The sequence below is a fragment of the Aspergillus steynii genome (assembly GCF_002849105.1).
Source record: "Aspergillus steynii IBT 23096 chromosome Unknown P170scaffold_2, whole genome shotgun sequence".
In the NCBI taxonomy this organism is placed as follows: domain Eukaryota; kingdom Fungi; phylum Ascomycota; class Eurotiomycetes; order Eurotiales; family Aspergillaceae; genus Aspergillus; species Aspergillus steynii.
In genome coordinates, this window is record NW_020194399.1 from 2,193,072 (window position 1) to 2,206,481 (window position 13,410).

The 13,410-nt window shown below is 51.6% G+C and overlaps 5 protein-coding genes across 5 annotated transcripts; all 5 read left to right on the forward strand.

The window, feature by feature from the left end:
* Window positions 1-21: 21 nt before the first annotated feature.
* On the forward strand, window positions 22-780 carry P170DRAFT_422988 (putative peroxidase; the record flags this gene model as incomplete). Its single annotated transcript, XM_024847477.1, has 1 exon — window positions 22-780. One exon carries the CDS (start codon window positions 22-24, stop codon window positions 778-780), a length of 759 nt encoding a protein of 252 aa, XP_024707378.1.
* Window positions 781-3,878: 3,098 nt separating this feature from the next.
* P170DRAFT_422989 (uncharacterized protein) lies at window positions 3,879-5,136 on the forward strand (the record flags this gene model as incomplete). The annotated part of the gene is made up of 6 exons (XM_024847478.1): window positions 3,879-3,920; window positions 3,962-4,096; window positions 4,222-4,365; window positions 4,472-4,612; window positions 4,674-4,682; window positions 5,011-5,136. The coding sequence occupies 6 exons, from the start codon at window positions 3,879-3,881 to the stop codon at window positions 5,134-5,136; spliced, it is 597 nt and encodes a 198-aa protein (XP_024707379.1).
* A 192-nt stretch (window positions 5,137-5,328) lies between these two features.
* P170DRAFT_401952 (heat shock 9/12 family protein) lies at window positions 5,329-5,996 on the forward strand. The gene is made up of 3 exons (XM_024846397.1): window positions 5,329-5,439; window positions 5,508-5,700; window positions 5,762-5,996. The coding sequence occupies exons 1-3, from the start codon at window positions 5,406-5,408 to the stop codon at window positions 5,802-5,804; spliced, it is 270 nt and encodes an 89-aa protein (XP_024707380.1). The 5' UTR covers window positions 5,329-5,405; the 3' UTR covers window positions 5,805-5,996.
* Window positions 5,997-7,663: 1,667 nt separating this feature from the next.
* On the forward strand, window positions 7,664-10,078 carry P170DRAFT_351131 (potassium ion transporter; the record flags this gene model as incomplete). Its single annotated transcript, XM_024843843.1, has 1 exon — window positions 7,664-10,078. One exon carries the CDS (start codon window positions 7,664-7,666, stop codon window positions 10,076-10,078), a length of 2,415 nt encoding a protein of 804 aa, XP_024707381.1.
* A 603-nt stretch (window positions 10,079-10,681) lies between these two features.
* P170DRAFT_377575 (glycoside hydrolase family 16 protein) lies at window positions 10,682-12,597 on the forward strand. The gene is made up of 3 exons (XM_024845407.1): window positions 10,682-11,481; window positions 11,564-12,017; window positions 12,092-12,597. The coding sequence occupies exons 1-3, from the start codon at window positions 11,093-11,095 to the stop codon at window positions 12,434-12,436; spliced, it is 1,188 nt and encodes a 395-aa protein (XP_024707382.1). The 5' UTR covers window positions 10,682-11,092; the 3' UTR covers window positions 12,437-12,597.
* The last annotated feature ends 813 nt before the right edge of the window (window positions 12,598-13,410 follow it).

Genomic DNA, 13,410 nt, shown 5'->3' on the forward strand with positions numbered 1-13,410 from the left:
CCATCACTACCTACCACTACCATGTCACTGCCCACCACCAAACCCTCCCCCCAAAAGGGCGACTACCAACCCGCCAACCCAACCGACCTGCGCGCCCCCTGCCCCGTCCTCAACAGCCTCGCCAATCACGGCCTCATCTCTCGCTCCGGCCGCAACATCACCTCCACCGAGCTCACCACCGCCCTCCGCGACCTCGGCCTCGGCATTGACGTCGCCTCCCTCCTCGTCCGCACCGCCTTCAAAGTCCACACCGATGACCCCGACAACGCGCCCCCAGGATCCTCCTGGTCTGGCCTGCGCGACCCAGACCAAGTCAACTCCGACGGCACTCCCGTCCTGAACCTCGACCAAGTCGGACGCCCGCACGCCATCGAACACGACGTGTCACTAACACGCCAGGACCGCGCCCTGGGCGACTACATGTCCCTGAACCCGGACCTGTACGCCCAACTCCTCTCCTATCCGGAGGACACCTCGGAATTCCGAGTCTCGGATCTCGGCCGCCTGCGCAAGATGAGATATGAGCAGCAGAAGCAGGCGAATGGGCAGTTGCAGTTCGAGAAGAAAGAACACTACATAGCGTGTGTGGAGGCCGCCGCGGTTCAGATGGTTTTCGGACAGGGGGTTACGAGAAAGGTGCCGAGGGGGTATATTGAGGCGCTGTTTGGGGATGAGAGGTTGCCGTATCAGGAGGGGTGGAGGCCCAGGTCGTGGAAGGTGTTTTTGCCGGAGGTCGTGGTGTTTATGGTGGCGGTTTCGGGGTATGCGTGGCCGTTTTGAGGGGGGTTTGCTTTGCTTTGCTTTTTCTATTTATTATGTGGGGATTGGCGTTTGGGGTTGTTTGCTGGGTTTGCTACGGGGCGTTAAGGTATGATGGTTTTGCTTTTAGACTTTCTATTTTAATAATGGTCGTCTTGCTAATGGCTCGCGGTTTGAAACGGATCCGATCTGCCCTTCTGCCCTATGATATGCAGCTAATAAGTCAGAATGCATATTTGCGCAAGGGTACGCAGGCAACAGGATTTTTTATTCTACTATAGACACCGTGAATGTGGGATTTGCCTAGCTAGTTAATATTCCAACACAACTACGCTAAGGCGTATAGCATACTACTCCTCCTCATCGGGTCTGCCGGAGAATGTCTCTGCTTGGAAAGCCATATTTGGTCCGTAACTGATGATCTGTGGCTGCGGTCCGGGATGGGGAGTGTCGTTACCACCTCCAGTTCCTCCGTTTCCTACATTGCGATTGATACAAAAGAAACGAACGCCACAAATTGAATGTAAACTATGATTATAGCGCATAGTATCAATGAGATGACTGGCAAAGAAAACGATCCGCAAGGAAACTCCATATGCAAATTCTTTGTGGTTATCATGAAAGGAAAGGGGTTGGTGCGATACGCGTCAACGCGGGTAGCAACTGATTCGATCTGGGTACTGTTGTTCGGACTTGGATGCGTTGCGATGTCCTGTTTACTGACCACCTGTACCGCGTATATTCTATCCTTCTCTGACATGAAATGGAACGCGTCCCATAGGAATACTTCCCTGCCTAGCAAGGCTTCTTCCTCTTCTGCTCGCACCATTCATGAGTTGACTATATCAAGACAAGTCATCCTTTGTGTTCCAGAATCTGAGGAGAGACATTACTTTCTCTGCGACTTATGTCTTTGCTTCCCTTTTAAAGCCTGGTCAATCAGATGATAGCTCTTCATAGTTACAGCCAACTGCACCCTTCTATCTAATATCCCCCCCGCTACTTTTTATCGCCTGGGCCCCTCTCCCTTTTCGTCCCTTACCCTTCACATACCGGCCCACCATTGCGCAACGGGGCCTTATCTATTCGGAGCTGGAATTTGGTTGCTGGGGGCAGTTGCTGGTGCGAGATGGATGTCACAACTCTTCAGGACCGTATACAGTCGACGCTGGACGTGAATGCGGATAATCGATGTCAGGCGGAATTGGATCTGAAATATGTATGTGTTGGGATGCTTTTTAAGATGGGCCCTCTTTCAACTTTCGGGCTCCCTAGTACTTACGTCTTGTCGGATGCTTTTTCTTTTTTTTAGGCCGAAACTTAGCCCGGCTTCATAAATGCGCTGTTGGATATTCTGCACGATAATAAACCACCATACAACGCGGTAGCGGCTGGATAAGCGGTACTTCACAGGAAAAAGAAAATAATACATGCAAATGTTATGCACCTCTGCATAGCACCGATCATAATCAGATTTGTGCATCTTCATTCTCAACAGTATTGTCATTACTATTGTTCACTTCAGGAGCTGATTGCTTTGGAGGGGGCATAGAGAATTTCAGACCTTCATGATTCTTCTTGGCCGGCTCTTTCGTCAGACTTCGGTTTCTTGGTAGATTTCGCTAGTGGTAACTCTGCGAAGCACGAAATATTGACTCCAGCATCACGAATTATCAGGGGAGTGGGTGCATTGGCAGGACCCCGCGGATCCTATGCTGGGAGAAGATCCATGAACCTCGACAGTCCAAATTGGCTTTTTGGTTATCGACATTCGATTGTCCGATCTTTGATAAGGCAAACGCGACAGAATGTTGGCTACCAAGTTCTCTTTTCTTGGTCTGGACTGTTGGCAAATGGGATAGAAATGTATAGGTATCACCCCCGCTTGTTTTTTAACGAAAGTGGTTTGCCGTCAGTCAGCCCGCAAAATCTGGGGAAAGCCCACGACTGTGTCGGGAGCTACGGTATCATCACCAGGATGGACAAAGCAAGGAATGCGTGGCTAGGGAAATCCGAGATTTTTAAATGTTCTGAAAAAAGGCTGGAACAGAGACCAGTTCTCTTGTGCTTTATCTGTAACGCAGGCAACTGTAACGAAAGTGATCTTTTTTCGGGGCTTACTGCCGGCAACAAAGGTCGCTTTGTTTGCAAAATCGAAAGCCACTAGGACTTTGATGGCTTTGATGTTACTCGTCGTTTGGATTTGTCATGATGTAGGACCCATTTGAACTGCTAACAAGGCCCAATGTCGAATATTATGGTGTGACTGGGGCAGTGTTTGCCCAAAGATGACTCGACCGTGCAATGAGTCTCTGCAAGCAAGTCCACGGTATTTTACGGGGGCACAGTGTTTCACTAGCAGAATACTGTCTAGAGTAGAGGAGCCCCCATTCCCTGACGACATGCATATTCTGAGCGTTTTGAGAGCCAGGTCTTTTTGTGATCCACATAGTAGGAGACAAGCTCTAGGAGGGTGGTTCACCCCTCCACTGTCTTCCGAAGTATGAGGTTAGCACCCATGGGAAATTCTCGGAACTAGAGGGCATTTGTCAAGACAATCGCTTCATCTGAAAAGATCGTCCAACAGCGTGAATTTCTCTGTGTGGAAGCAGCCTCAACATGATCCACCTTGTTCCGTTTTTTAATGGTCGTACTGCGGCAAGTATTCTTCGAGAGAACAGCTGGACGACTGCTGATCTCATGGGCCACCCACCAGGGGCCCTGCTCCAACAGGTACCCCCGATGCACCTGGACCAGCGGCGGACGGCACAAGGGAAAGACTATGCAACCTATGACCGGACAGCCCTTCAGGAACAGCATTGGATAAAATAGCCGATATAACAGCTGGAAGGCCGCCTGGAGACCCCGGCCACACTGCTGGCGCCATGGCTGTATTGGTAGGAATATTCGATGTCCGCCAGTAAAACTGCTTCTCAACGACCGTCCTCCATGAACTCCGTATGGGGAAAAGTGGTTGGGACGGAGATGACCCAGCTCGGTTGACGTGGGGTTGACAGGGTTTGGAAATAGAGGAGACAAGAACTCAAGAGGTAAATACAGACCGACAGACCGACAGACCGACAATCTCGCAGACCAGCGATGGAACGCAGAACACAAACATGGAGTGGAAACATCAGAAGGGCACTGGGTATTCTCACGAAGTACTGCCCCTGATTGAAAAATCAAGAAAAAACCCAAACAGCAACGGGAAAAGCGGCAGAGAACGCGGAACAAGGATACTTTAGAGAGACTGCACAACAGCTCTTCCGAATTCAATCTGATCTTGAAGCCCTTAAGCCTCTGCAGTATTCGCTTACAGGTAGATACAGACGGGCGTGTAAGCCTATACGTGTGGCGTTCTAGCGTACGCATGCCCTAAAGCCATAGGACTATATCCACTCTGCCAGTGCTCCACTGCAAGATCTTTCGTGCAAAGAAGACACCATGACACGACCTATACAGGCTCCTATAATTCCTGCCGAGGCAGTGCGGGTGGCCTCGGGATTCTGGAAGCCGGATATGTCGCGAAATCGGGGCGAAAGGACTGACGGGACTCCTCGTCCGAGCGGCCAGTATAAGCTGCCAATGAATCTTTTTGGATGTCTCGTGGGTTTTCTGTGATGCTCTTCGGGCCTGTACCAGGAGGTACATTAGGACTATGGGCTGCCGGAATCAAACCTTTGTATCGAAGACTTTTCTGTACGATTGATAGACCGGCAGATCCATATTGCACGTGGATTGTAGGCACTTGGTACAAGTTCGCGGGTTGGTCAATGGCCTAACCTGGCGAAACAAACTGAGTGGTATCTTGTCCACGCGTGTGCTTGGTCATGCTGACGACCCTTGTTTGCAGGTAGGCGATGCCCGGATGCCATGTTTTACTGCTGTGATAACGAAAGTGCAGCATCTTCTAGGATTGGGAGGTTAGTATAGTTGTTTCTGGTAGGCGACATGGCACGCTTGGCACGGCTTACGAGGAAACCCACAGCTTGATCTTGGTCTGTGCGGAATTCCTGTGAGATTCTGGAGATCTCTTGAGCTGGCTGGGGAGATGCACGAGAGAAGAAGAAAACAGGAGTAGAAGACTGGGCAGAAGCGCGACTCGAGTGGGAATGGGAATAGGTGAATCTGATTGTGAATATCAAAGTACGGGATTCATTCATCTTAGGATCTAGTGAATAGATGTATCTTCTCTGAAATCTGGTATTAATCATAATGCAAAATGAATTAATGTAAGTAATCTTAATTTAGATCTACACCCCCATGGAATTTCCGAAGCCGCCAAATCAGTTGGCGCCTGTGGGCTTTCTGCACACTTACAGCATAGCAAGCCCCCGCATCATTTCCAAGGACGCAACAGCCCTCTTTTCCCTATAGGGGCTATGTTGTTACACATTAGCTACTAAAGATCTCGTAGGTCAATTAGCATGACGTGGAGCGGCAGTCATAAAAGGTCGCTGTAAACATGACGTAGGGGGCTTGCCGCACTTAAGCCAAGGCATTGATTGTTTAGATCTATAGATATAAAGTCCTCCATTGTCGCCCATTTTCTTCCATCGCAACATCACGAGAAACTCTACTAAAACTACATCTTACTTCACTCTTCACAGACCAAACCTACATTCAATCCAAAAACAACCCTGACAATGTCTGACACCGGCCGCAAAGATTTCTCCACCAGTATGGCCCTCCCCAAGTTCCAATCATCCCCTCCAAGCCATCGCATACTAATGTTCCCGTTATTCTAGAGGCGGAAGAGAAGATCACGCCTGACTCGTCCAAGTCCACCACCGACAAGATCAAGGAGACCTTCACGGACACAACAGACAGGGTCTCTGGCGCCGCACAGCCAGATAGCGACAAGTCCGCCACTCAGCGCGCGTTCGACAGTACTCGCAGCGAGAAGGATGATCAGGTTCATGGAAGTAGCGCGCAGACTGTGTAAGTTATGCTTCTGATTTACAATGGAGTGGCGGGTGTGGCTAACATGACTGATTCATAGCGGGGACAAGGTCAAGAATGCCGTTGGCTTGGGGGGTAATTAATCAGGAACGGTGGCTGGATTGATAATGATGATAACATGATTTATGGATTTGATCAGATTGCTCATGGATTAATATGTTGTTGATATGGGGCATGGGACTTTGACGTTCTGTTTATGGCGGCCTGTTCTTTCGGTCGGCTACCATGTAGTCGGCTATAGATACAGGGCAATGAGATATCACGATTATTGAACTTTTATCCTGATTTCCAGTCATGAATCCATTACAATCATTCCGATTGACAGGATGGTGCTGTTATTTCTGTAGTATCTTCCACTGCCCTGTTCTATGGGGTCAGGGTGACGTCATGGTGAGAGTGCCAATCTCCAATTTCCAATCTGGACGCTGTATTGCACAAGAAGGTCAGTGCGATAATTATGTCACGGCATAAACAATCATACGATGTCTATTTAGAAAAACCCCAATGCACACTGAATATATTATTGAGATGTATCCCTGAAAGAGTTTGTATATTCTGGCTCGAGTGAAGATTCACTGTGTGGATATTGAAATCGTGTGAAGTGTAATAACCGAAATAGGAAAGTGGGAATCAGCTCACGAGGAGAGAAAATATATAGTGTCGGTTGCTGTGTTTATGGTCTGGAGCAGAATGCCACACTTTGTTCCAACACGACACGATCGATACCTCTCTCTAATGTCACTGCATAGTGTACGCAGAAAAAAAAAAAAAAAAAAAAAAAAAAAAAGAGGAGAGAAAAAAGGAAGAAAGAAAGGATTAACCATGAATATCATACAAGACATACTGCGAGAGCAGGTAAAGTGATGCAGGCTTATTCCGTAGTGTCAAATAACAAACCCCTAATTAGGCAGCCAAGCAGGTGCAGAATGCCCGAAAATTTAGACCGACGGCGTCTCGTAGTTTAATTGAGCAACCCCCACTTAAGCTCCGAGTCGCAGCTCGCTAGCACGACGCAGTGTTTCTGACGGTGAATGGCGCTGGCCATTCTGATTGGCCCGTGGATTTGGACGGTCGCTGTCCACGGACGCCGGAGCAGGCAGCAACTAAACAACGTCAATGAAATTGAGAATTCGGAATGACAAGAATGACAACGAGAATCCGAAGGTCAAGGTTTGCGCGGGATCCAGACTGGACGGTGGCGGTGCTTACGCGCCACAGTAACTGATAAGCTGCATGCGGGCAAAGGACGATCGGGACAGAAAGCGGTAATGCAGCCGAGCCAGGCCTTGCCTGCCTGAGGACGGGCCGCCAAGAGTCGGGACCCATGAGCGATTTCTGTCATTGCTTTTTCTCGTTGCTTTTTTCGCCAATTTCCTTTTCTTTCTTTAGCTTTGCATGTTTTTCGCTCCATCTGCACCGTCCTTTCATTCTTCCCTCCTGACCCTGGCCTCGCTCCCTCCTGGCGGTCTCGATCCCGTACAGCTCATCGCCATCTCCCTTCTTCGTATTCTGAGGCTGCGCTTAAAACCGGCCGTTCTTCCGCATTGATCGCCTTTCCAGCATGCTTTTGTCTCGAGTCCTTGCTTCCTTACGACGTCGCTGCGCAATGTCCAGAGGTTAACCGTGGCCCTTCCTTCTTGCATTCGTGCGATCTGCTGTGCGATCTTTTCTCCGACACTTCGGGGCAGTGCGCTCGGCGGACATTCTTCGATTCCTTGATCTTTGACCCTCGTGGCCGACAGATAACGCCGCCGCCGTCGCACCGCGTGCGCTGATCGTTCCCGCGAATCCTCGATCCTCAGTCACCTTGTGAACCCGCCCCCCCTCCTTCCTACCCCTCGCGTCCGGTTTGACCTGGTTGACGACACTCGATCGGCTGGCATTCCCAACGGCTCGGATCGGTGACACCGGGGGCCGCACGTGCTCTCGTTCGATCGTCAGGATGTATTCCGCCGTGCTGCGCTGGGTGACGGAGACCAAGGCCCGCCTGCCGTTGCTCCGGGATATTCATTTGAATTTCATTTTCCTCCACTACGCCTACATCATCATCTTCAGCCTCATCGTTTCCATCATCATCTACCCGGGTAGTAACCTGGCCTACATCGATGCGCTCTTCTTCTCCGTGGGTGCGGCCACCCAGAGTGGGCTCAACACCGTCGATTTCAACCTGCTGTACACCTACCAGCAGATCATCTTGTACTTTGTGTCGATGCTGACCACCCCGATTTTCATTCACACGATGTTGGTCTTTGTTCGACTGTATTGGTTCGAAAAACGTTTTCAGCATGTCGTTCGCGATGCCCGCGCCTTGCGTCATACCCGCTCCCGATTGCGGACAATCAGTGAGGACAAGGATGTGGACCAGTATGACAGGGAGGAAAGCGGCGTGGGGAACCGCTCGATCGTCGTCATGCGCAACACCCAGGAGAATACTGGCGCAAAACCTCAACAGCCACCGTCTCCAGAATACACCGACTCGGGATCGGACTCCGGCGCTGGCAGAGACGAGAATCCTTCAGAGAATGAGGATAACGGACAAAAAGGCACATCAGGCTTCGGGCTGGGCAGTCTGAGGTTTCCCACCCAATTGAGCCCTGAGCATCACATCGCCTTTCTCGAGAATCAGCGGAGGAACACCGGGGCATTGCGTATTCCGAGCCCGAGAGAATACGACCGTGGCGGCGTGCCCCAGATTCTCGGAGACCAAGAGATCCAGGAGGTCCAGTCGCCGCGACCACGGAGCAACGGCCGTGACGCACCGGACTATCGGCGTTCGGAGGAAGAAGATCAGGTCGGTCCTATGGACGGACCGCATATCACAATCAATGAGCCGGACATGATGCGGACGAGGACGAGAAACTCGACCTTTCCGCGACTTGACACTCGTCCGACCGTTCGTGAGACGAAGGACGTCGATGAGCCGTCGGGCTTGACGCGTACGACCACTCGGAGACCGACCTTCAGTAGCGTAAAACGCTCGTTGACGCATGAACGAGATCGGACGACGCTTCCGTACCTCAGCTGGAACGCCACGGTCGGCCGCAACTCCAACTTTGTCGACTTAACCGAGGAGCAACGGGACGAGCTTGGTGGCATTGAATACCGCGCGCTGAAAACACTGGCGGTGGTGTTGATGTCGTACTACGTTCTCTTTCATCTTCTGGGAATTGTCTGTCTTGTGGGGTGGATTATGACCACCCACTGGGGCTCTGTCGTCAAGGAGATCGGTCAAGGACGGCCGTGGTGGGCGATTTTCATGGCCGGGTCGGCCTTCAACGACGTCGGCTTCTCGATTACTCCGGATTCGATGGCCTCGTTCCAGGATGCCATTTTCCCGCTGCTACTCTTGACGTTTCTGATCATCATCGGTAATACGGGGTTTCCTTGTATGCTTCGGCTAATCATCTGGGTCTCGTCAAAAGTCGCTCGCAAGGAAAGTCCTGTGTGGGAAGAACTAAAGTTTCTGCTGGATCATCCGCGTCGTTGCTTCACTCTGCTTTTTCCTCGCAATGCTACCTGGTGGCTGTTTGCCATCTTGATTGCCCTGAACGGGATCGATTTGATCTTTTTCATCATCCTCGATCTGAATGATCCCACTGTTACGCGTCTGCCCGTCGGCATTCGGATTCTGGACGGTCTGTTTCAGGCAGCCTGCACCCGAACTGCTGGGTTTTCGGTGGTATCTTTGTCGGATATCCACCCGGCCGTGCAGGTGTCGTATCTGGTCATGATGTATATCTCCGTGTTCCCGATCGCCATCTCCCTGCGACGGACCAACGTGTACGAGGAGAAGAGTCTTGGCGTTTATGCCGGTCCGGAAGAGGATGACGACGACAACCAGACCGCTCCCAGCTATATTGGAACTCACTTGCGGCGACAACTGAGTTTCGATCTGTGGTATGTGTTCCTGGGGCTGTTCATCATCACTATCGCCGAGGGGGACCGTCTCCAGCGCACTGACCAGTACAACTTCCAAATCTTTTCTGTTCTCTTCGAAGTGGTCTCTGCATACGGTACTGTCGGACTCTCTCTCGGGTATCCAGGTGTCAATGCTTCCTTCACGAGCCAGTTCAGAACCATCTCTAAACTGGTCATTTGCGCCATGCAACTTCGTGGTCGCCATCGTGGCTTGCCCTACACCTTGGACCGCGCTATCCTCCTGCCGTCCGAGCACCTGCATGACAATGAAATCACCGATGCTGAGCGGCGCATGCGCCGGCGGGCTTCGAGCTTCAGCCAGATGCCCACGACGGACCAGCAGGACAACGGCACAACTTCTGGCCTGGACCCAAGGAGCAATGCCGACTCCATTCTCCGCCGACAGTCCACTAGACGATCCCAGCGATCGCAACGATAGATGTTTGATAAACTGATAGAGTATTGTTGTTCAGCGATCCATTTTTTTGTATGATTGTTTGTTTCACTATGATTGAATTAAGCGTTCTTGGTTGCATCTATTCTTTTTTTTGCGCTTTGTACATGTCTTGCATTGTCACTCGTGGCAGGTGTCTTGTATATAAACACATGTAAACCACACAGCGGGCTGTGTGCTATTTTAGAACTGGCCGAAGTCATTTCTTCCGTGTCCATGACTCGTAATGTCCAAGGGGTTTCATTTCGAGGCTCCAGCCGCCCCAGTTAACCTTTTCTTGGCAGGTGCTTGTTTAGTTGTTCTCCATCAGGATCGGCCATGCCCCCGATCTGAACCACAGGACCCACGCCAGGGATTGAGAATTGACGAAGCAAAGTAGACCGCGTGTTTCTGCAGTGCATTTGATCTCGAGATCTGCCTGTTCCTGAGTTGTTCTCGGCGACTTCGTTGGTGAAGGGCGAGCCGATCTCGCAGGTGGCTGGATCCGGAATAGCGCCATGTGTGCTGCAAACAAGGCAAACACCCGATCTGGCAAGCATACAAGACGTCAACAAGGCACAAAACAAGGCACCAAGGCACCGTGTCATCCTCTTCTCGAGTGTCTATCGGTCGGTCATTGTCAGGTCATTCTATCCCGACTCTATTCCAAGAGGACTTCATCCCATCATCGGTCTAGACCATCAATATCATGATGCCATCCCCGTTGCCAACCTCCGAATGCAGCACTAATTGCCTAATCAGGCCATGATCGGTGCTTGGTTTCACATCGTGCATTCTGGATGACGACACCCAAGAGCTCTTCTCGCGCCGCCCTTATCTCGACACCTCACTCGCCAACTCACTATCTCTCCATCCACCAGGTCCTCTTTAGCGAATTCCTTCTCCGACCAACTCGAAACATTCTTTCCCACCCCTGCGAGTCTCCGGATTCCTGCGTCGTTAATTCATCGTCCTAGATTGCCCTGCTGCCGTTTATCCCTAGCGTCTGAGACATCTCCCATGGCAGACAAATCATACCCCATCCCTGGGGACGATTTCTCTCGCTACGGCGGCGCCACTTCGCATCTTCCGAAGCTGGAAGTCGACGACCTTCAACATGCAGGCCCTCCGCCTCCTCCCGGCACCGTCCACAATCCTCCGCCGCCACCGCCGGATGCACCGTGGTATGACCCGCGCGGGTGGTCGCTGCGGACCAGGCTGATTGCCGGCGTCGTGGTGGTCGTGGTCATCGTCGCTGTCATCGTAGGAGCGGTCGAGGGGACCAAAGCAAACCGATACCCGGACTACACGCAATTGGATTACAAGCTGGTCGACACGTACTCGGGGACGTCGTTTCTGGACCGCTTCAATTACTTCTCGGACGAGGACCCGACAAACGGATTTGTCCAGTATGCGCCCTTCCGTCCCGTCTGTGCAACATACACTTCACCCCTCCTGCCCACCATGCTGATAATTACTCACCCAATCTAGGTACGTCGACCAAACGGCCGCCAATGCGCTGAACCTGACGCACGCCACGGACTCGTCCGTCGTCTTGAAGGTCGACACGTCGAATGAATTCGCGGCTAACGGCCGACAGTCTGTGCGACTGGAGTCCAAAACCACCTACGACAGCGGCCTCTTCATTTTCGACATCCTCCACACGCCGTATGGATGCGGGACGTGGCCGGCGCTGTGGCTAACCGATCCCGTCAATTGGCCGACAAACGGCGAGATCGACGTCATGGAGACGAACAACAAGGCGACCGAAGGCAACGCCGTCACCCTGCACACCACCAGCGGCTGCAACATGAAAGTCAAGCGGAAGCAGACCGGCAGCGTGGCGTACAGCACCTGCGACAACAGCACGAATGGGAACGCAGGATGCGGCGTGCAGGGCGAACCAGAGACATCGGGGCAGGCATTCAACGAGAATGGCGGCGGGGTAAGCATTGCCCTCATCTCATCACCACCATAATTTCCCTCCTGCAACTACCCACCCCTCTAACACATCCGCAGATCTACGCTCTAGAACTTCGCAGCGCAGGCATCCGCGCCTGGTTCTTCACCCGCGACACAGTCCCGGACGACATCTCCAACTCCAGCGGGAGTCCAGACCCCTCAACCTGGGGCACCGCGCTGGCCGACTTCCCCAACACGGACTGCGACATATCCTCGCACTTCAGCAACCAGAGCATCGTGGCCAATATCGCTCTCTGCGGGGACTTGGGCGCCCAGCCGCAGTTCTACAAAGACCAGTACCACTGTCCGGGAACGTGCAGTAATTTCGTGGCGCATAATCCAGCGAACTTTACGCAGGCGTATTGGGAGTTTCGGGATTTTAAGGTTTATCAGGCTCAGTAGATTCATACTGTATTGTCGTGGAGTCTTTCTTCTTCGGCGTTTTGGATGGAATGGCGTTTTGCTCGTTTGTTTCCTTTATGATTGCTTTTAGAGATACTTGTAACGAGGGTTTGTATAGCCAGCTTGACTGGCATGATGATTGTAGATCAGATAGAATTGTTCTTTCTGTGACCTACTATTATTAGCTACGGAAGTGTAATACAATTAGATCATGGTTTTTTCCCTTTCTGGTTTGTGAATTCTTTACTCTGAATACCTCTAATCCTTCCAGTTTTCTTTCCCCTACGTATTTGCTCCGTCCCATGACGATTTCATCCTCATGGTCTAGAGCCTTCCATTACTCGAGCAGCTCTACTGTCGTCTCGCATTCCCAACAGTCAATGCAAGGATCCGAAACCCTCGTGACTCACAGCGAGCAAACAATCTCTTGATCCAAGAAGCCAAGTTGAATTTCGAAAACGGTAGGCAGTGCTACCCAACGCTGGCCAGACCCGGACATGCCGAACAACGACGACATCGTACTTCTGTTCGAAGATGGACAAGAGCGACTAGATGTGCAGACGACGGAGAATGGAACGGGTACGGACATATTCCGTCTGCGTATCGGATGTCCCGCTCGGATGCAGGTGGTAATCCCACTCCAGGACGAGGAATGAGCTTCGATCGAGAGACCAATACCTACAGAAAGGGTGGGTGGTGATCTGGTCCGATAGGTCGATGGAATGGCTGGTTGCACTAAAGTATAGGTATTGACTGGACTGCATATGCAGCTATCATGCAAATAAATTCACAAGGTGTGCTTTGGTAAATGAGGGGAAGTAGGTACGGAGGCTTGCATGATGCTGTGGTCCATGTCGACTTCTGTGGGCTTGAGGGCTGTGTGTCTGTTCGCATCTAGACTGATCGGCTTGAAGTTGTAGAGTTGTACAGGGAGGGCAAGGTGCTGGTTACTGGGTGGAATGACCTGTTTCGAG

What these genes read in the sequence shown, in the direction of transcription:
- P170DRAFT_401952 (XM_024846397.1), top strand. Translation starts at nt 5,406, where the DNA reads ATGTCTGACACCGGCCGCAAAGATTTCTCCACCA. An exon ending in CCGCAAAGATTTCTCCACCA is followed by an intron (nt 5,440 to 5,507) that starts GTATGGCCCTCC and finishes CCGTTATTCTAG; the next exon opens with AGGCGGAAGAGAAGATCACG. An exon ending in GGAAGTAGCGCGCAGACTGT is followed by an intron (nt 5,701 to 5,761) that starts GTAAGTTATGCT and finishes ACTGATTCATAG; the next exon opens with CGGGGACAAGGTCAAGAATG.
- P170DRAFT_377575 (XM_024845407.1), top strand. Translation starts at nt 11,093, where the DNA reads ATGGCAGACAAATCATACCCCATCCCTGGGGACGATTTCTCTCGCTAC. An exon ending in CCGACAAACGGATTTGTCCA is followed by an intron (nt 11,482 to 11,563) that starts GTATGCGCCCTT and finishes CACCCAATCTAG; the next exon opens with GTACGTCGACCAAACGGCCG. An exon ending in TCAACGAGAATGGCGGCGGG is followed by an intron (nt 12,018 to 12,091) that starts GTAAGCATTGCC and finishes ACACATCCGCAG; the next exon opens with ATCTACGCTCTAGAACTTCG.